Source organism: Silene latifolia, chromosome 9 (assembly GCF_048544455.1).
Source record: "Silene latifolia isolate original U9 population chromosome 9, ASM4854445v1, whole genome shotgun sequence".
Lineage (NCBI taxonomy): Eukaryota > Viridiplantae > Streptophyta > Magnoliopsida > Caryophyllales > Caryophyllaceae > Silene > Silene latifolia.
The window spans coordinates 50,608,725-50,631,492 of NC_133534.1; the positions used below are offsets into that span (position 1 = coordinate 50,608,725).

The 22,768-nt window shown below is 35.5% G+C and overlaps 1 protein-coding gene across 1 annotated transcript; it reads right to left on the reverse strand.

The window, feature by feature from the left end:
- Positions 1–8,106: 8,106 nt before the first annotated feature.
- On the reverse strand, positions 8,107–17,286 carry LOC141599742 (aromatic aminotransferase ISS1). Its single transcript, XM_074419851.1, has 9 exons — positions 16,363–17,286; positions 16,081–16,128; positions 14,452–14,580; positions 14,108–14,167; positions 12,972–13,128; positions 9,611–9,717; positions 9,386–9,444; positions 8,882–8,990; positions 8,107–8,767 (listed from the first exon to the last, which is right to left on the reverse strand). Exons 1-9 carry the CDS (start codon positions 16,423–16,425, stop codon positions 8,312–8,314), a joined length of 1,188 nt encoding a protein of 395 aa, XP_074275952.1. The 5' UTR covers positions 16,426–17,286; the 3' UTR covers positions 8,107–8,311.
- Positions 17,287–22,768: the final 5,482 nt, after the last annotated feature.

The window sequence follows — 22,768 nt, forward strand, 5'->3', positions numbered from 1 at the left end:
AATGAAACGAAGTTGCATCCTTAAAAATAAATGAGATTTATTACTAAAAGTTGCAAAGAAAGATATGACGATATCTACAAAAGCTAAAGTTAATTGTTAACCATGCTAGTGTCATTACTTAACCTCATTATGAAAATGAAATGGTTAAACCTCCTTTCGGAAAAGGGTATTTTGAGAAGGACGTGTATTAAATGAAATTCACATTTAAATAATGACATTGCTACGCATCATTATAATATGAATGAGTTAAAGATTAAAAATCTCTTTCCATAAGTTTAAGATTGAAACCTTTTCTAAATAGGTATTTTTGAAATGATATGTTGGGAACATATTTGGTTTTATCTTAATAACTTGGCAAAGCAAAATGTATTTCAATTCTTGAAATGTTTCGATTGAGTAGTCAATTTTGAAACATGTGGAATTGAGTGGGAGTTTGAAATTATCATGTGAAGACATGAAGCTTAGTGGGAGAAATCATCTTGTAAAATTTACAACTCATTACTCATTGAGAATGACGAGCTGGTACTATCTTTCACAAAGAAGTATTTGAGTTTTCAATTCTGGATGAAAATGGACTATGATGAATCCAATCACATCATGAGATGTTGGATAGGTATTGAGATATACACATCAAATCAACGAGAAACGTAGGTTATTCATGTCAATGAAAATAGAATTGCCATTAGCAGTCATGGTCATTCATTGAACCTAAGAATGGTTGATCACATGATTAAAGATTACTAATGTTTCCGCCATTAGTATAATCATGCACGTCTCCAATAATGAATCATATGCTTAAGAGCATGATGAGTCATTGGTAAGCCATAGAAGAATCGTCATGAATTATCGAGGAGAACTAATGAGCTATTCTAATGTTTGACAGAACACTCTGTTATGTGACAAGAAGTTGCACATATTGAACGAACACACGTAAGGATTTATGACAATCCTAAGCTATTAAGCTTAAAGAGAAATAAGAAGTTGGAAAGATACGAAGTTATAGTAAGAAGTTACTCCAAACTAATATTTTCTAACAGTTAGGACTTATGAGAAGTGCTAGGCTAATCATCTTGACAGTTGTTGCAAGACCCTACAAAACGTATACCCAGTGCAAGTTATATCATCCACCACAATTTGTTGGTTATGTGATAAACAACAAGAAAGTTGTTTCAAGATAAAGAACCTAAACCTAGGTTGGGAACCTATATATGTACTTGGTAAGGTTCATGCTATGAGAGATAACATGAATATAAAGGAAAATGCAATACAAGAAGTTTGAGCACATGGACACTTGGTATGTTAAACTTCTATTGCAATCGAATAGTGTCTACACACTTACGATATACATCACAAGGTTGTAATATGGTATTGACTACCCGAATGTGATGTCGACATTCGTCGTTTGAGTTATTATTAACTCACCTTATACTTTGTTACATCCAAACGGGTTGTAGAGACATTGAACCCCGTTAAAGTGAACACGGATTAGCATTGTATTCGCCCATAGTCACTTACATGAGGTGACGTCTCGAAGTGACTAGAGTCTGATGCGATTGATGGCAAGTTCAAATGCCATAGAGTCATATGAGATGACTAGTCGATCACATAGGCAGACTGTTAGGAACACTTTGTCGGGTTAATGACCGCTTATAGAGTTCTGGCAAATTTATATAGCCTGGTCGTGGCGAGAGCTACTATAGTATTCTAATGAGTCGATTCTTTTGACTAAACACTATTCGCCTAAGGTGGTACAGTTACAGATTAACTTTGATTTATGTTACTACGACCTTCGTAAATGGGGTCAAATGGGCATATTTTGGGTTATGATAGCTGTGGCTAGTCGAAGGGAATAAGTGCGATAGGAATTGTCCACCCCTTGTCAGGGTTATAACAATATCTCAGGACCACTCGAGGAGTAATGAACTGGAAATGCAAGGCCACGCTCGGAAGGTATCCATGGTGGATAATTCCGGTCAATCAGTTATTCTCCAGATCGAGGAAACCACTCTATATATGATCACTTGCAAGTACGACCTGAAAGACACCTTGCATTGAGTGGGAGATAGTAATAGGACAAGAGAATTGGTGACGCACACTTGTCGAGGACAAGTGGGAGATTGTTGGAATAAGTGTCCTCCGACAATAATGCGATCACAACTGTCGATCATGATGATCACATGTTTAAGTCTCATTTAAAGAATACATGTGGGAAGTAATATTTTACAGTCAACTGGTCCACACATATCGGTAATGATTGGCTGACTAGAGTTTGACATTACTGTCGTACGACGGTGGTGAGTAGTTGATCCCCTTAGGTCATACCTAAAGGGTAACACTCTTAATTGATTATTTAATTGATCGTATGACGATACGGGTTAATTAAATTACTTAAAATTGACGGGCGATTTTGGAAGTAATATTTACGTGTCTCATTGTAATTTGATTAAATAAGATACGGTCTAAGTAATCGAATTGTTTTATTACTTAGATGAAATTATTGTTTACGGAAACAATTAAAACGGAATGAATAAATTATTATAAATACAGAATGTTGTAGTTTATAATTCGGAAACACTTTTTGGTACAAGTAATTATGAATTACTAGGTTAATTTTATAAGTGACATATTTTATTAATATGTTGATTTTTAATTGTTAAAAATACATTTTATACACATAATGTCATGGAACTTGTGACATGTGACAATTGACAAATGACAAAATATAAAATGAACTTCCCATTATATATAAGTGCCGAAAATAAAATGGAGGGAGTGTAATGTTTAATTTGTGTTAATTATTTAAGTGAAAACAAAATGATTACTACACATTCTAGCCATGCACACCTAGTTGCTTTTGTGAAGAGCATCTTGGTCATGCATCGGCCATTACCACCCCCCCCCCCCCCCATACCCGGTTTTCCTAGAGCAAGGCCAAGGGTTTTTGCTCTATATTTTCCTAGTATACACTACAACAAGTGTGTGTGTGTGTGGGGATTATTATTCATTCATTCATAACATCTAAAACTTAAAGAAATTTTAGAGAGAAAAATTACTCCTTTCCTCCTCTCTTGACCGAAAAAGCAAGAGACCAAAATAATTTTGGGGTCAATTTTAGTAAGATTAATATTCTTCTAGTTCAAATAATATTAGTCTTTAAGAGGTTATCTTGGGTATATATCTTTGGGAGGGATTCTAACTTTGAATCCTTGTTCTTCCATTTGAAAGGAAAGCTCAAGAACAAGTGCGTAGGAGAACTCATTTGTGCCCATATATCCGAAAACTGAAAGTAAGGAAAACGATTTCTTCTTTATTCTTATTCATGTTTGCATGCATAAGATCTAAATTTAATTTTATGACTAAATTAATAAATTAATTGTCATATATATGAATATGTTGTATAATGAGATTATTTATTTCTAACACAATTTTCATCCCTTGTGTAGACCCTTGCAGCTGACCCATCTATGTTTTGCAGACGATCTCCTCATGTTCTGCAGGGGGGATAGGCAGTCTATACTTGTGATACTGAGGTCTTTTGCTACTTTTTCAGCTGCATCTGGTTTAGTTATGAACTGTGACAAGTCAGATATCTATTTTAATGGCATGGAAGTTGGGGAAATTGATTATATACTGAATGTTTCTGGCTTTAAGGAAGGTATATTCCCTTTTAAATATCTTGGTATTCCCATCTCTTATAAAAGAATGGCTATTGGGGACTATACCAAATTGGTTGAAAAAGTGGTAGAGAGAATAAGAGGATGGGGGGTTAGGAAGATCAGTTATGCAGGTCGGTTGGTCCTTGTTAAAGCAGTGCTTACTCAATTGCTTTCATTCTGGGCTCGAAGTTTTTTCATTCCTGTTACAGTCATTGATAGGATTGAGAAAATTTGCAGAAACTATTTCTGGTTTGGGTCAGAGGGATATCATAAAACTCCATCTTGGGCCAAAATTTGTCAGGACAAGAAGGTTGGTGGACTGGGAATTGTTAACTGTAGGTTATGGAATATAGCTATGCTGGGTAAATACACATGGTGGCTAGCCAGTAAAGCTGATCACCTTTGGGTACGATGGGTGAATCACGTCTATATCAAAGGGCAGGACTGGTTTCATTACATACCCACTGTGAACACAAGCTGGACATGGTGGAACATATGTCAAGTCAGGGAGCAGATGAAGGTGAAGTGGTGGCCTTTAATATGGAACAGAGTGAATTATCCCAAGCATTCCTTCATTGGGTGGCTAGCTATTCGGAGCAAACTTCTAACAAAAGATAGGCTTTTCAGGTTTGGTGTGACTCAAGATGGAATGTGTGAGATATGTCTTGACCAGTTAGAAGATCATACACATTTGTTATATATGTGCCCCTTTAGTGCTAAATGTTGGGCTCTCTTCAGAACATGGTTGGATGTGCCTGTCTCTTATGCAGGTGTGTTGGAATGGATAGTGCAATGGCGATGTCGATCCTTAATGAAAAAGCAGATCCTTTTTGCTGCGGTGTTGGCTTTGGTGTACCATGTATGGAATGCACGGAATATTTGCAGGCTTGAGAATAGAGTACAACGACCAAAAAATATTTTAGAAATGGTGAAGCAGGAAGTTCATGATAAATGTAATAGTTACCACTGGCTAGTGAAACATAAGTCAAATTTATGGTCACCTAGTTTTTGAAAACAGTTAAGTAGTTAGTGCTGCTGCCAGAAATTGATGTATTGGTGCTAATGTACTCTATTGTTTAATTATTAAATGAAATTCACATTTCACCAAAAAAAAATTATAAAATAAATTAATGTGTTTGTTACTCGTTCTAAATTAATTAGAATGAAATTTTGATTAGTTTAATGACTTGTTCAAATTTTAATTATGAAATAGTTAAGATTAAATCACATGTTCATTTTGTTTTAGTTGATTTATGATGCATGTATGTGTATTTGTATCGTTATCATTGTTAAATCCTGTTTGGCCTAATTAACAAGTAGAAAGCATGTTAATTGAATTAGACATTCAATAGGTCATACAAAACCCGACATAGGATTTTAAATGAATTTCTTTAAAGAATTTAATGAATTCATCTCTTCTTATGACAATTTCTCGCTAATTGAATTGCGCATGCTTAGCATCCGATTCATGACACTAGATGACTAGAATAGTCAATATTGACCTCCCCTTGGCCGTGTGTTTGGCCATGTTTGCCTCGACATTTGTGCCCAAGTTTGGGTTTGTTTGTTTAATTAATGCGATTTTATTTCAATTGTTATTGTTATTTAATCGTTGTAATTATTTCATTATTATTTAAGCAATGTAATTGGTACTTTAAATATAGATCAAGTTAGTCCTTTATTTTGAGTCAAAATGATTTTACAAAACATTTGCTTTAGTTAGTTAAATTGAAGTATTTAATTAATTAAATCAAATCGAGTGTGCAAAACGATGATGAGGCCAAGGACGAAGTCCATGTGAGCCGTGGCCTCACCATTGGCATGAATTTCGAGGCCTAAGTAGGCTAGTTTATGTCGTGTGTCAAGTGTCATGTTTAGCAATTGTATTTAGATCGAGTTGTATCTTTAATTCAATTGTTTGAAAATTGAGTCGACGAGAATCGTCTGGGTTGTAATCGGTAGTGCCCATATTGCTTCCCTTCCCCCAAGCCATGTTTGTGAATGCTTGTTAGCATAGCTCAAATCAACCTCACATGCTAAATAACTTGAATAAAGTAGATTAGATGCATTAAACGATTAGAAACCAAGCTCACATGTTAGGATTAAAATGGTGTTTTGCACTCTCATATAACGATTGTAGTCTTATCCGATTAGCCATCATAGTCCCAAGTAGAGGTCGTTATTGCAACGGGCGGGGGTAGGTGTTTTATTAACGAACTTCCTATCACGTACTTTCAACAACGAACTCAAATCTCATTTCAAAAGTGGTTCCCAAATTTTCTTAAATTTGGTAGCGACTCCAAATGATTTTCAACCCCGTGGATCACACCTCCATTTTCCCACATCCACACAGATATTTTAATTCAGACTCCTTTTCCAACATGAGTGGTGAAGTTATGGACACAGTAGTCGCCAGTTTGAAGAGCATGATGTAATGAAGAGATCTTCTGGTTGATTTCTTTGATTGTCGGGTCCATGGCTGTCACCTTTTTGTCTATGCTTTTCAGAAAATTATTTTGGATTTGTGCGTTCTCCGATTGCCAGTTTAGTGTTGCCTCTACAACACTAATCTGTTGGCAACACTAAACTGTCTTGTTGAACCATCTGGATTCTTTATGATTGGATTCTTGATTTTCCAAGAATGTGTGGAATTTTCTTTTTCAAACTCTATTGGTGGAAAATCATCTTCTTTTGAGGTAGATGATCCAAACATATAACAGTTTGACATTTCTCTTTTGGGAGGAGGTGATTTTCTTCTTGGATATCTGACGTAGTATTCGAAAGCTTTCCCAGACGGTTCTCCTAAGAGACCAACTTTGGGATCACCTGCTTCATAGCTTTCTTTGAGCTCTTGTTGCATAGATTTATTCTTCTCTTTCCTTTTTTTTGGGACATCATCTTCATCTGAGCTTGCCATCAAACATCTTTCACAGTCACGGACATTGAAAAATTTGTGCCCAGACTCATCCGCAAATGCATATATTGGGTCACCAAGAGAATTGAAAGACTCAACTGCAACATTTTCAAGATAGACATCTTGTGGTTTGGTTGGGATATTTAGTGGAGTTATGAGGTTGATTTCTGTGGAAAAAATGGATGGGCGAGGCTTTTCAGATGGTTCCTTTTTGAAAGATATTTCCACTGTGCCATCTGTTTTTCTGTCTATTGTTGAGTCTACAGATTGTATTGGAGTTATGTGTTCGTGTTGTTTTTCATATGGTTACCCAAGATTCAGGGAGTAGTTTGATCAACTCACTTTTTGGGATCTGTCTGGGTACATGAATACATGAAGGGCTGTGCTGTGACTCCATCTGGATGAGCAAACCATCATCTATATCTTTTGGGATGCTGAGGTCCATGGCATGATTTTAGACCCTGTAAGCCATTTGATAATGGAGTGTAGCCGCATATGTGCTCCTAATTTGGGGTGCTCCAGTGATTTGGAGCTGAATCTGGATATTTTGAAGGATTTGGGGATCCTCTAAAGCCATGTTGAAGTTTGGAAATAAGGTGACGAATACAGTACCAACATTTAAGGTTGTTTGCAAGGTAGCTATGCAGGCATGCCTATATTTTTTGTATCTTGTGTCTAGCAAGGCTACCCTTGCTACCACAGGAAGACTTTTTCTTCCATGAAGAGTTAAAGCTAGCTTGACCGCTCCGTAATAAAGGTGTATGTAATTATGTATCCATTGACTCGCCATTGGTGAATCATAGCCTCATTGAAACGAAGTGGGATCATTTGTTCTGCTTCAGTAGAAGGAACAAGATATTGTTCTAGCTGTAAGGCTAGTATTAATTCTTTGACCGCGTTTTTGCTGGGGCCAAAAGCATGTCGAATAACTTTTGGAAAAGATGAACTTGGTTTTGTGAACGCTTTGTATGGGTTTAAGAAAGGAAGTTGGGTGATGGAGACCTTACTATCTTCATCCCTATATTCAATTTCATATAGATAATCTATTTTATTTGCATTAGATTTTCGGTAGGTAAAGGATGAGGAGCGTGATAGAATATTTGATGTGTTTTCCATTTTTATGATAATGGAACAGAAACCATAACAGAGTCACTTTATTTCGTATCCATGCTTTGAAATTCTTAAGAATAATAAGTTATCTCTTCTTTTTAAACATAAAGGCTTGAGGATATGAGAAGATAATCATTGGGTTCCTATGGTCATAAAACCGAGGTGATTCTTCAACTAATCAATTTCCACCTCAAGGTACAAGACACATAAAACTCCATGATATTATTTTTCTCATATTATTTTCCACGTGTTTAATATGAATTTCTGTTGTGGAAGATCCACTAGGTGGCAACCACAGAGCATACTTTTCCATTTTAAACATCTTGTAAGAGATCGTTCATTATTTACTTAAAGAACTACTCGGGGGGATAAAAGCCAAAGCTTATTCTACCATGGCTCAGATACCAAGATTACGGAACATATGAGTAACGAGTAATACTACACATCCTTATTTGAAAATTTGCACTGGTCTCCAATTATTTTTATCAATTTCTTTTTAAATGAAAGGAATTACATAGTTATTCTATATATTCCTCTACCTTAGAATATATTGTTCACATCTACAAGATCAGACTATCTTCTCTCAAATGTAATTTAATGATCGCAAATCAAGTTTTATTAAATATTCCAATCATTCCTCCACCATGCCATCTCTCAACAACTCCTCTAGGCCTTTTTTGAGTCTATTAGCAGCAATAGCGGTTTCAGCCTCCGGCATACCCGCAAAGGCTATTCGGAGGTGCCCGGGGCAACCACAGGCACTTCCAGGTATTAAGATGAGGCGGTGCCTACGAGCTAGCCAGCGCACAACATTAAAGTCATCTTGGAAGGAGTCGGGGAGCCTAACCCACAAATAGATAGCCCCTTCTCCTCCTTTCACAGCGCCGTCTCCTAGAATGGCAAGTGCTTCTTTTAGCAAATCTCTATTCTTGACCAAGTCTCTGACTTGGTCTTTCACCCAATCAGTTCCATTCTCCAGGGAGTAAAGTGCCAAGTACTGAGATATTATGGATGCACAAATCGGGATGTTATCCTGTACCTTGAGCAGCTGAGTCAAGAACCCATCTACCTCAGCAGGGTATGCTATCTGCATAATAAGAGAGGGCAGTGAACTAGGAAGTTAGATGATACTTGCTTCCCTATAATAGTAGGGACAAATTTTTTACTGTACTACAGGCACACGCTTACGCAGAAGACTTACATATCCAACACGCCATCCCATCATTCCATAGGCCTTTGAGAAAGAAAAAATGTTGACTATGTGATCTCCTTCTACACACGAGTGTTTCAGATCATCATACATGAAATATCTGCAATAGATGTCTTGTGAGATAAACACAGAGTCTATTATCAAGGTTTTCAGATGGAAAAATCAAATACATGTGGTACAAAAAACCACCTACATGCAAAAGTATTAAATTTGGACCATGACACCGTCCCGCAACTGAGTTATATAGGTATTAAAAGTTGCCGTGACCGCTTTTTTAGACGGTTTTGGCCACATTTAATGCTCCAGTAGGATTAGGCCGAGCGACAGCCAATTTAGAGATGAAGTCTCAAACTAAGATTAAATAACATGTCTATATGCTTATAATCCAGCACCTTTATATTTAATTATAATAGAATCATTCAACCATTACGTGGAAAGATTTCGAGGGTGTAATGAAAGAATAAGAGATTCAAGATAAAGAAAGATTTGACTTACTCATAGGTATTATCTACAATGAGCCAAGATCCAGCCTTTCTACAGAGCTCAGAAATTCTCTACTCGAGGAAAAAGGAGTCAAGTTAGAGGATTTACGAGCAGTATTTTTTACAGAAATCAAACCATCTAGCTTGAGTGTCAATATTATACATTAAAGGATTAACTTGCAGTCAGGTGCAGAAGTGGGAGAGAAAACTCAAGGGAAATTGAGAAAAGGAAGAAGACCTTGAGTAGAGGTTCGGGTACGTAGGTTCCTGATGGGTTGCCAGGATTAACAACTGAGACCACCTTTGGCGGTGGGTTTGTTTTCTTCAGAGTTTGCTCTAGCCAGTCTAACAAGCAATTACACGTTATTTGTAATTAATCAAGGAACAATCCAAAAAAAAAAAAAATGAACAGGCATCAAGGTTAGAAGCAAAGTTGCGAAGATTGCATTTTGATTCAGTGGTAACACGGTCATTACTCATTAGTAAACAAGATACCTTTTGATCAATCGCCTTAGTGACGGTCAACATGATTGAGTTGAGACATACTATAAGTGACGGGTTATATCACTGAAGTTCCATTAAAATGGATTATTTAAATTCAAAATCAACTCATCTTGAGAAAAAAAAAACGTAAATCGGCACAACAATCTTTATAGCAAATTAGTGCGACTAGCATTAACGCCAAAGTGACTTCAGACCTTCGTCTAACTTACGCTTTTGTAACAATTCATATATATTTGGAAGCTAAGAATGAAAGTCCTTCATTCCTGCAATTTCTCAATTTCTCCAAAAGTGACGTTATAAAACAAGTTAAGTATTTATGGCTAGGGATAAAAAGGTTAAATGTGAAAAGCTGACAAGCATCCAGCTATTTCATGGTGTAAAATGTGATCGGATAGGAATCTTGAAAGGGTAAAAGAATTACTGAAAACTACAATTTTGACTGAATTTCCAGTACTAATGACATTGACAAACCAAGGCAACGATGAAAGCAACGTCATATACAATGAGATACAATGGACATTTCAATTCACTATTAAGTCCAAAACTACACTAATCCACAAATTAGCAAGCACAAATATTCCCGATGGAGCGAAAGATTCGCTGTTGTTTTGTTCTTAATCACGATGGAATAAAGCAAAATGGCTCTCTAAGTGATTGCGCTTCTTTTTATTGTGATGTAGCATAAGAAGTCATCAGGAAAAACTTTTGTACCACATTGTTTTTGCAGCACACGAGTAAGTTCGTGTACATGAGATCTATCTTACGCCCACCATTTGCAAGAGGCCTAAGGCACTCGTATAGTATTGTTGTTGTAACAGTCAATTGATGTGTTCATGTGTACCAGTCACTGCTAATCTTGGCAGTGGCTTAGAGCCATGTTTATTATGAGCTTGTTTGGGATGAAGGAATTGAAGGCAAAAAAAAGGGGAGGAAGAAGGTATACAAAGTCCCTTGTTTGGTTAGCAAATGGGATAGGAGGGAAATGGATGGATTGATTTTCAAAGTTGCTCTTTCATGGACAAACATTACTCTTTCATGGACTTTTTACCATTACTTTTCCATAACTTTCCCTTCCCCCAAAAACAAAATAATCAAACCCTCTCTAGTTCTCTCTCACAAAATTAATCAAATCTGTCAAATTACTCTATTATAAACGTTAATTCTCATGTCGATCAAGAAATAATTCATCAAAAAGTGCAGAATCTACCATAAGGCAAGTTCAAAGGAAATTAAATTAAGCATTAATAGCATATGCAAAGCAGTAAACCCATGGAAATTAAATTTGGCAAATAGCATATGCAAATGGCACTATGGCAGTGAACCCATCAGAGTTTCGATCTTCTGTAAGTTTATTTTACAGTTACGACACTAAAGATACGATCAAGTTTACGGCGGAAAGTAGGGGCACCACAAACTTTGTTGGTCTGACAGATAAGGGTAGGCAAGGGAATGGTCGACATTAGGTGTGGTGGTCCGGTGGTCTGGGTGGTGCGGAGGTTAGTATGGTCGGTGGTTGGTTACAACAACAACATCATCACAACATCAGAGCCTTAATCCCAAAATGATTTGGGGTCTGCTGACATGAATCATCCTTTAGAACCGTCCATGGGTGAATGCACACCTCAAAATGCGAAAAAAATAGCCAAGGAAAAGTGAAAAACAAAAGGGGAGTGAAACATAATATGTCAAGGTGAACTTATAGGTTTTAAAATTAAAGTCCAGATTTCTTTTATAAAAACTTAAAATTTAAATCGAGAATAAAGATTAAAACGATTTTGAAAACCGAAGTAAAATTTAAGGGTCCAGAATACCTTAAAAGTGAACCAAGTAAAATATATAAGAAAGTTGTTGGTAAAAAGGGTGTAATAAATCTGAGAAGAACAAATAATTTTTTTTTTAAAAGTTAAATAAAAACACTAAAATATGTCAAATAACATCAAATACTAAAAATCCACATGTATCCTTTCCCTCCATTGTGCCCTCTCCGTCACCATTCTCTCCTCAAGCCCAAGACATATCGTGCTCTATCACTCTCAGCCATGTCTATCTCCATCTCCCTCTACCCCTAGGAACCTTTTCGGTTCCCCAGGTCTCCTCCTAACTGGTGCGTCCATAGGTCTCCTTCTCACATGGTCAAACCATCTTAGTCGATTTTCCATCATCTTGTCCTTTATTGGCGCCAGTTTTACCTTTTTCCCTAATCACCTCATTCCTTAATCGATCTTTCCTTGTATGGCCGCACATCCACCATACGCATCTCCGCCACACTCATCTTTTGAATGTGACAATGTTTCACGGCCCAACACTCGGAGCCGTAAAGTAAGGCAAGCCTAATTGTCGTGCGATAAAATTTTCCCTTTAATCTTTGGGGCATATCTTTATCGCATAAAAACCCTGAAGCACTCTTCCATTTCAACCATATAGGTTATCCATAAACAATCTCTATCTATCATTCTATTGTTAACACGGAAGTAAGGTTGTCAACAAACAATCTCCAAGTATTGTTAACACGGGAGTAAGGTGGTGTCTGACCGTCGACTGACGCCTCTTGAGGCATTGGTGGTGTTAAATATAGTAGCATGTGTACATAAGGAGCTCAAATTATGTTGCTCAGACTCGTTTAGAAGGATCCGACACGGGTGCGTGTCCAAGACTCCAAGTGTCGGACTCGGCCTTTTTTATGAAAAATATGCATATTTTGGTTTAAAACGAGGTGTCGAAGTGTCATACCCTTGTCCGAGTGTCGAGTGTCGGACACGGGTACGTGAGGGAATTAGAAGAGTCGGAGTAACATAGAGCTCAAATTATTGGCGCATCTAAAGAAATTCAAAAGTAATCGAAAAGGAAATATGGAATCCCAACATTTAAAACATTTAAACCTATCATCTTACAGAAGCTGCTAAAGTACTCTCGGACTTCCTAAAGTCCCAACACTACTACTTGCTGCCCTATACAAGATTTGCAAATTTTGCATACCTACTGTAATAGTTCTTGCACATAAGTGAAGCTTTAAAAAATGCACACACAATGTGGACTCTAAATGCTTGTATAATAGTCAGGTGACAGCAGTATAGATTAACGAAGAGGTTTCTCACCTGCGTCTGGGTAAAGGGTCTCAGGAGTACCAGGCCCAACCAGTATGTTGGTAACACCAGTCATTTGAAAGGACATGTATGCATTGAAATAATATGGTGCAAACATAACTACAGAATCCCCGGCATCACATAGTGCGAGAACAAGATTCACAAATGCCTGGCATTAAGGAATGAAAAAATATTAGCAGGGTCCTGAGAAGATTAATGATGAAAGATATACACTTTTTCACTATTGAAATAATCCACAAAGTAGAACTCCATAATCAAACTTCGTTCATGTGTATGTTGCTCCGGCCGCGCTTCAAGTGTCCGACGTGACACGGGGCCGGTGCATCTAGCACCACTATTTTGTGAAAAAGTTTCACACTTATGGCATGTAATTAGGGCTGTTCACTCAGTGGTCCAGACCAAAGACCAGACCGAACCGGACCATTTGGTCCGGACCAAACCGGACCGAATTTGGCTTGGTCCGGTCCACGGTCCACCTATTTACTTTACTTTGGTCTTCGGTCCGGTCCTGGACCAAACCGAATAGACCGCGGACCGGACCATGGACCGAAGTTATGTAATAAAAGAATTTTTAAATTTGTAATATTATTGATTTTATTTTCTACTTTGTTTACACGTATTATAAGATGTGTAATTATGTAGTTAAATCTAGTAAGAAAATAATGTTGTTTAGTTTGATCGTTACGAACTTCTCGAGTTCTAGTTTTATATGCTAAAACATGTCAACGACAATAATATTTGGTCCGGTCCGGTCCACGTGTTTTAATGGTCTAGACCGGACCGGACCAATATTAATACGGTCCGGTCCTCGGTCCACCTCTTGACCCTTCTTTGGTCTTCGGTCCAGAGAGTTTGGTCCGGTCCGGTCCGGTCCCGGACCAATGAACACCCCTACATGTAATGAAGTGCCAAATGTTGAGTCATGTCAGAATGTCAAACACATGACATGAAACCAATCTGAATCGTCGAAGTAACATAAAACCAAACCGAAAATAAAATGACAGGACGTTGAAAATGGATGAATAGTTGCACTAAAAATATAAAACTAAACCAAAAAACCAACATAAATTACACTTTGAAAACATGTTTGTCTCTCTGTAAAAGTAAAAGAGACAACAAATCTTCACCTGATTAGCACCGGCTGTTACCATAATCTTGGATTTGTTCAACTTATTCTCTCTTTCCAACTGGCAAGCAGAGTTAATATCAGAATCTCGGTAAAGTTGAGACACATTATGGTGCAAAAGTTTTAGTTTAAACAAACAAAATATGAATATGTGCCAAAACAGAGGACACTAAAGTATACACACTAAATGTGTGCCTATTTTATCTGTCGTTTGGACTTTGTCTACTATTTATAGCAAAAATTATAGATAGTATAATGCCGGAAACAAGTGAATAACGAATAGCCATACCTGTAAGCCCCTAAGCTCATAAAAGACAGAAAAAAATCAAAATTGAAGACACGTACCTTTTGCATCAGTGCATCTCTTAGTTGAGGTAACCCTTCATCGGCACCATACCGACTGATCTGAGGTTCGAATACCAGTTCTTTAGCTTTCTCCAATGCTCGTTTTGGTGGCTGCCAATGAACTACGCCCTACATGAATAGAAATGTAAGAAGGCCAGCTGCAGTAGCACCAAAACCAGCCCTAATTTTATACAAAATGTGTCTAGGTAGTCTAAAAAAAATACATGAGGCTGAGGATGTAACCTCTGGTAGCATTATAAGAGCCTCCACATCGTCCAGTGAGTGCCTCACAGCACATTCCACAGATTAATTAAACAGACAGCATAAAGATGAACATAAATCGTGAAGATGGTTACTGCTATATCATCTTGAAAAAGAAATAGAAATTAACACCCAAAGCAACTGAGGAGATAAGGGTTGAACTTTGGGGCACGAGAGCAACTGGCTGAAAAGTTGCAGGCTCGAACAAACATTAGAACCTCAAGCCAGATACCAGGGATCTCATTCTATAATGTGTAAATTAATAGAACAAACTCTCGAAGGGAGTAAAACAGGTATTTATCGATTTTATGTTATTGTTATATTTTTCAGCAGGCAAATTTAGCCAACCCATAAGAGCAGCATTGCTCGACAAGCAACTCTCTACATTCCAGCAACCTCTCTTTTCTAATATACATCTTATACACTAAATACGGATGACTAAGCTCGTACAAAGGTACAAAAACAGACATCATATAGACTAGTCTTTAAAACTATACATTCCTTGCTTTATAAAGCGGATAATCTGTGTTTACTACTCTTGACAGTCTTGTCAATAAAAAACCTTTATAGTGTTGTTGGTGACCTTAATATAAAAAAATTGTGTAATTTCACTTTTCACGCGGCTTGAAAATGTGGTTGTCCATCAAATATAGACAAGCCATAAATAATAATTCCTATATTTAAACGCCAAAATGTTACAAAGCAGCTTTACCAGCAAACCGTAATCACCAACAAATAGCAAAACGTGCTTCCAAGGGACCTCGCAAGCAATGAAAAGAAACTCTAAATCACACGCAGATAGTTAACAACCTTTATTCTCAATATGTTCTCCAACAATTCCCCATTGCCGATTTTCTAACAGAATAAAATGCCAACACCGTGCAAGATGTGAATTAGAGATAAATCTATCAAGTCTCTCAGCAAGGATCTTTACGTTCAAGTCAATGCCCATATAAAAATCAATTAACACCGACCGATTCTTTTGAGGTGTGTATAGCACAATTTTCTGATACAGGTATCACCAACGTATGTCCATCTCCAATGGACTCAAAGACTTGTAAATGAATTTTTTTTCCTAGATTATGGTCCAATGAAGCAAAATGGCTTACTAAAAAAGCCCGACTCCTTGTTATTGTGATGTATCATTCATTGGATGCAATTCTCAACGCAATTTTCATCTTAAGTCATAAATTAGAAAAACTGTTACATGTGTTGTGAACAAAGTTAAGGTTGCTTACATCCGACCACTCTAACATCATCAATTGTCTCGGACAACTAGATGATCCTAGATTGCTAAACCATGAATGAAAAGATGAATACTCTTGGCAGTAAAACAATATAACAGGAAAAGGGAGATGATGCACAAACCTGAGCCAAGGACACAGCATCTTTGGTAGACCTGTACAATTCTTGTATCTGCACAATTTTTATACAACAAAAATCTCACTTCCCAGTTTCCAAACCAAAACACCCATTAATTAACACACACATTTAGAATCCATAAAACTCCAATCAACATAAAATTCAGAGCCATTTCTAAAAAAACATGACATCTATCAAAGCATAATAAACTTGGGATGCTAAAAAACATTAGCAAAGATTAAAACTTTATAGTATTAAAATATAACCTATTGATATTAAAATGCTAACCTGAACCATGACTGGTGAATCTGTCTCCAAAGCTCTTCTTGCAAGTTTCCCATATGAACCCATTTTTCACCTTCTTTTTTCTCTATTTCCCTCCCTCTATATCTTCTCTTATATCTCTATTTGTTTTGTTTTCTTTTTTGCCTAAATTCAAAGTCAAAAACTTACCTACCCACAACTAATCTCAAAGACTCATCTTGGCCAAAATAGATCAGAACACACTTTTTTTTTTTAATTACTTAAATTTAAGAATGATGAATAAACAACAATCCTGCACTTTAGTTAGAAAGACTTTTCTTATTCCTTTTGTATTGCTCTACCACGAATTTATTTAAGACGGACACTATCCGTCTTAAAGATTAAGACGGGTACTACCAATTACCAATTAAATAAATAACTCATTCCCATCAACAACAATAACAAGTAACAACCAATCTTACAATTATTATGAGGCTGAGTTAATTGTATATTAATATAACCAAAAAGATGCAAAGATGCAGGAACAAAAGGGTCTTATCTTTTTCCTACAAAAGACATTTGTTTCTTTTTGTAAACTTTTACCAATTAATCACTTTCTTTGTAAACTTCATTTTAGATAACATCCCATTTCAGCAATTATCTTATTATACTACAAGTGAAGTATTTAATAAATCTTATAGAAATTTGGGTAAGAAGTTGAGTGTGTGTTTTTTGGTTAAATAATGGAAAAACCGAGAGAACATAGATTCGGTTTTATAGAGAAGAGGAGTGTGAAACTGGGAATAAAAAAAAGGCAGAGAAAAGACAAATGATAGAGAGAAAGGTAGGAGTAATAATAATGGTTTCTTTTTTCCTTTTTATGGATTTCACCTTCTACCATAAATTCAGAGCCTCATGAAATCCGGGAGAAAACCCAAAAAAAAAAAATAAGAGAGAGATATCCGTCTTGAATTTAAAACCGATAAATTATAAGTAACCCACTTATATAGCACAAATTTTCATTGAAGACATGACATATCCGTCACAAGCTGAAGACGGATACCATTTTACCTCACAATGTACCCACTTTTTCTCTCTCTGCAACACTATTCATGTGGTCTCCTTTCTCCACTAACCCATTTTGTTACCATTTTATCTCACAAAATATCCGTCACAAATGGTAACCCGTCACAAGGGAGACCAATTGCTTATATAGATAGTACAAAAATTTTGTGGTTCACTAAGCATTTTTATCTTATTTTATTTAACATATTATTTTATTTAACATATTTTAATCTTAAGATAAATATACTCGTATATGTCAGTGACTAGTTGGTAGAAAAATAGTTTGGCTTCTTTTTAAGAGTAAAATCGCCTCTTACAAAAAAATTATTTTTCAATGATTAGGGTCTATTATAAAACGATTTTACGATTATCATAATGCGGAGTAGCGGTAGAATCGTGAATAGTCATCTAAAAAACTTAATGTTAACTATTTGTGTCAATAAATAACTGTGTAAAGTTACAAGTAATTTATTATACATTTGTACAAAAGCATTTTAATACAAGTATTACTGTTTTTACGTTACGGTATCTTTACCTGATGATTTTTGTAGGAATAATTTCTCTTTTTTTTTCATAATTTTCAATTTATTCATGGTAAAAAATTTACAACTTTTACCCCTGAAAATCAAATTAAAAGATCTTTTTGAAACAGAAAGATTATTAATCACAAATTCTCATTATAGACGGGCCAAATATCCACTCACTTTAAACATAAGACAAGCAATAAGTTGTATGGTGAGCCCCAAAAATACTACCACTTTAAGCATATTTGAGTCGTCTTTCACTCTAAACGGATACATCTGTCTATAATAAGACTAAGTATTAATTTAGATTTAGGGGACATTTATTTCGCTCATGGGTATGAATTTGGAATCAAGAATCATATATGGATGGTATGGGGTTGGATTAGATTACATATAAGTAGACCGGCCTTGGGATAAATCAAAGCTTTCCACTGTGGAATTGAGTACTACGGTTGGCTAGTTGCTACATGTTGCCGAATATTGGGGTTAAGTAGTCATTAGTGTAGATTATATTCCAAGGAGGTGTCATTAGTTTGTCTTTATGCATAAGTACATGAAGATAGCACATGCATTCTTAAAAGGTTGCATCAAGCTCACTCAATTTACACACTTGTTATTGGTTTTTGTGAAGTTGTAACTTACAAATTAATGAAGATAATGACATAACTATTTTTCTTTTTACAAATTCTCATTTAAAAGAGCACTATCTATCTTAATCTATCTTAAGCTTAAGACAGATCAAGTATCATAGCACTTGTGTGTGTATATAACACAAATATAGTACTTTTACCAATTCATTCTTATATATATAAGTGTTATGTACATGACCGTCTTAAGATTAAAGTGTCGTTTTAAGGGAGACTTACTGTTTTCTTTTATAGTTTGAACTTTATTGCTCTTTTATGGACACGAAATATTTTTTCATGAGCTCATTTTCATTATTTTTCCACAACATACCCTTTCTCCACAAAAAAAAAAAATACTCGTTTATTTTTTACTCTTCCACTAAAAAATCAATCAAACATTAGCAAATTTGTTAGTTATGCATATTAATTATCAATTGAACAACTAATTATTCTAATCTACATAGTATAAAAGCCAAGTTTTTTCTTGGCTTCTGATTGGCTATTGAGTTTTCACATGTGAGTCCCTCCATGTTCCTATTCTATTTAATTATTCTCTTCCTTCAACTCAATTCTTATTCCTATTTTAATTACTTATGTTAAAACATAAGTTAAAATGTCACAAATTACATAAAATGTTGAAATTTACATACATTCAATGAGTCTAACATGTCAAATACATTTAATATAATTCTAATAAAATGTGGTTGTTTATTATCTGATATTCAAATCTAATATTTATCAAATATTCAAATCTCCAAATATGAAGTATTTATATTATCACGGTATTTAACACTTAATCACGCTCAATTATATATTCATGTATCTAACGATAGCGCCTGCTATTACGACCCGTGCATTTTTTTGCACGGGTATAAAACTAGTTTTACTTAGGAAAACAGCTTTTTGTATTAAATCAGTTAAGATTCGATTCAATTAGGCTAACTTTTATAATTAGGATTTTTGGGAAATGGGTGATTGGGGTGGTGACGGCTGGTCGCGGAGAGGGAGGGAGAGGGGGCAGTGCGCTGGGGTCGGTTAGGGATGGGACGGCGGCGACCAACAAAGTTGAGAACGACCAGGAGGTGGTGGTGGTCGACGCGGGTGGTAGAGATAAAGAAGGGCGTGGTAGAGGTAGGGGTGGCAAGGGCAGCAGGTTTAGGGATGATGGTAGCGGCGGCAGTGTTGGCGATGGGGGGTGGTGAGTAAGATGGTAGGATGGTAACTGGTGGTGGGTGGCAGAGGTGGTGGACTGGTGGATATATATTAAAAAGAAATTGAATTGGGTACAATGTTTGAGAGAATGAGAAGGGGCAAAATGGTAAAATATGTCCACAAAGGAGTAAAGTGTTCGAGAAAGGGCATAACCTATTTTGAAAGGAAAATCCCCTATTTACTAAATGATTAGGCGAAACTCCCACTTTTGGCGCCTAAATGATATTTCCTAGAATAGTGCGTGATATTTTTAACATATAATATAGGTGTGGACATGATAAGTTATAAATGGACATAATCTTTTGTATTTAAATATTTATATCATTTAATATTTCACATTCTGCACAAATTTATCTCCGATCTTTTTAGGATAAGGAAATTCTTTTTTTAAAGAACTTAATGATAAAAATTTATTGACTTTTTTATGATAAGAAGTTGCTGCTAAAAAATATGGTATTAGTAAATATTTGTTAAAAATTCATTGACTTTTTATGATAAAAATTTGCAGCTAAAAAATATGCTATTAGTAAATATTTGTAAATTAACATCATTAATTTCTCGGTAAAAAAAAATACTCATTTCATTACTTCTTACAATCTAAATTTCTCCAATAAAAATACATTAAGGAGAAACATGAAAAATAAGTGAATTGTCAATTTAAATTCTATAAATTATACACTAGAAAGTAAAACTCTATAAATACCGTGCATATATTGCACGGAGTTTATATTAGTAAGTCTATAAATATCGCGCATTCATTGCGCGGGATCGAAACTAGTGATATGATTAGTTGATTATACTCCCTCCTAGTCAATAATTTCTTCCCTCTTTCCTTTTCAAAACTAGTCGGATTTTCTTCCCTCTTTACTTTCTTATAATGTTTTATGTGGCAAAATTTAATTACATGTGGGGTAGAGGGTTTTATGTGATCCACAATCAATTCCTTATTTCTTGTGTAAAGTGGAAGGGGGAAGAAATGAGTGACTAGGAGGAGTATTCATTATAGTTTAATTAGAGTGGTAAATAACCTAGATCTAAAACACTAGTATTTCGATCCCTCCTATTTATATTAAGTTTCTTGGTTTTTCGACTCTAAACAACTCAGATTAAACTACTTTTTTCCATTATCTTTCTAAACAAAAATTACTCTTTTTTTGTTACATTTCCCTTATTTTAGCAGTTTTTCTAATCATGTCACTACTACAGATATAGGCCAAAAACCGTTGTTATATAAAAAAGCGGACGTTGTTAAAGCGTCCATTGTTAAAGGTTTTAACAACGGTTGGTTTTTCTAAGAAACCCGTTGTGAAAACTATTAACAACGGTTAAAAACCGTTGTCGTTACGAGACATTCGTTGTGGAAAGTGTGACTAATTTTTGGTGGGAAAGTTATAACAACGGTTACAATAGAAAAAACAGTTGTTATAACTAAAGACAACGGGTTTTTTTTAAATCACCGTTTTTGTTGATTTAAAAAAAAAATTATATATTACTAGATGCATGCATTATTACTGCCCCTTAATTATGCTTTCGATGCATGCATTATTACTGCCAAATCCCTGCATATGAAAGGACACAATATATGGAATGCAAAGGGTTATAAGATTTGAAGCAGGATATGGCACAACTTCCTAAATATATTAATTAAAAAACAACTCAAATGACACATTACTAAGTATAAATTCATTCCACTATCTCAATAACCAATCCATTATATCAATATCTCCACCCTAAACTCCAAACCCTAAATCTTTAAAACCTAATAAACTCCAAACTTCCTTCAACAATGAATGATACCATTCGTTTTACATGCATTATGACCAAGTACAACAAGAGTTTCATACGCCGCTTGCTGGAAATCGAGAGGAAGTACATGCTCTTCCTTGACGAAACTCGGATCGCACTCAAGGACGCCAAAAAAATGGCTTGTTAGAGCCGCAGATAATGCAGTTATATGACGATATTGCATCTGCGGAACGAAACCTCCAAATAGCAAAGGAGGAGAGGATGAATATCATAGAAGAGAATGCATCCCTATATGAACATCTAAGAATTGTATTTTTAGCAATGAAATAAGTTTATGTATATATATCAATTAATTAAGTTTATGCATTTCTCTCCATCATCTTCTTTGTTTTATTTTATTTAATTTGTTTTACTAATAAACGCAGAAAAACTAATTAAGCGAATAATAATTAGAGAAAGAACAATGACGGAGAAAAACACATGCAAATAAAATAATTAGAGAAAGAACAATAATGACGGAGATGACAAAACCTAAAACCATAAAGCGATAGATATTTACCTGATAATTAGAGAAAGAAGACGATGACAACAACACTGACGGAGATGATAAAGCGACGATGAGAAAGAGACGATGAGAAAGAGTGTGGTTGTGTGTTTGTGTTTGTGGATGTAGCTGATCTGTGTTTGTGTGGTATATATTGTGGTATTTGCTTGAGAGTATTGACAATGGTTATTACACATAAACCCATTGTCATTAGATAATATATTAACAACGGTTCCTTAGAAAACTGTTGTTAAAAAGTATTAACAACGGGTTTTAATATAACCGTTGTAATTATTTTTCACTAATTTTGCGCCAAATTATTAACAACGGTTATAATGTATTACAGAGTAAACTGTTGTTATTAGTTTTTATATTAACAACGGTTGTGCAAGTTTTACTCGTTGTTAAAACCAATAACAACGGTTAACAACACATAACCGTTGTAATTAAGTTTAGTAAAATTCGCGCCATCCATTCTACAACGTCTTATGGTGATTTTCGTGAATAAGCGTTGTTAAAGGGCCGTTGTGGTTGCCTGGATTTGTAGTAGTGTGTGCCAAAAAAAAAGTTTAAACAAACACATGATATGGGTTTGGTTCATTCCAACCCCATTCCTGATACCTATATTGGGTGAACCAAACACCCCCTAATATATAAAGAGTTATATACTCCGCATATTTTATGTTACTAGTATTTACATTTTACATGTTAGATGTAATTAGTCATAAATATTA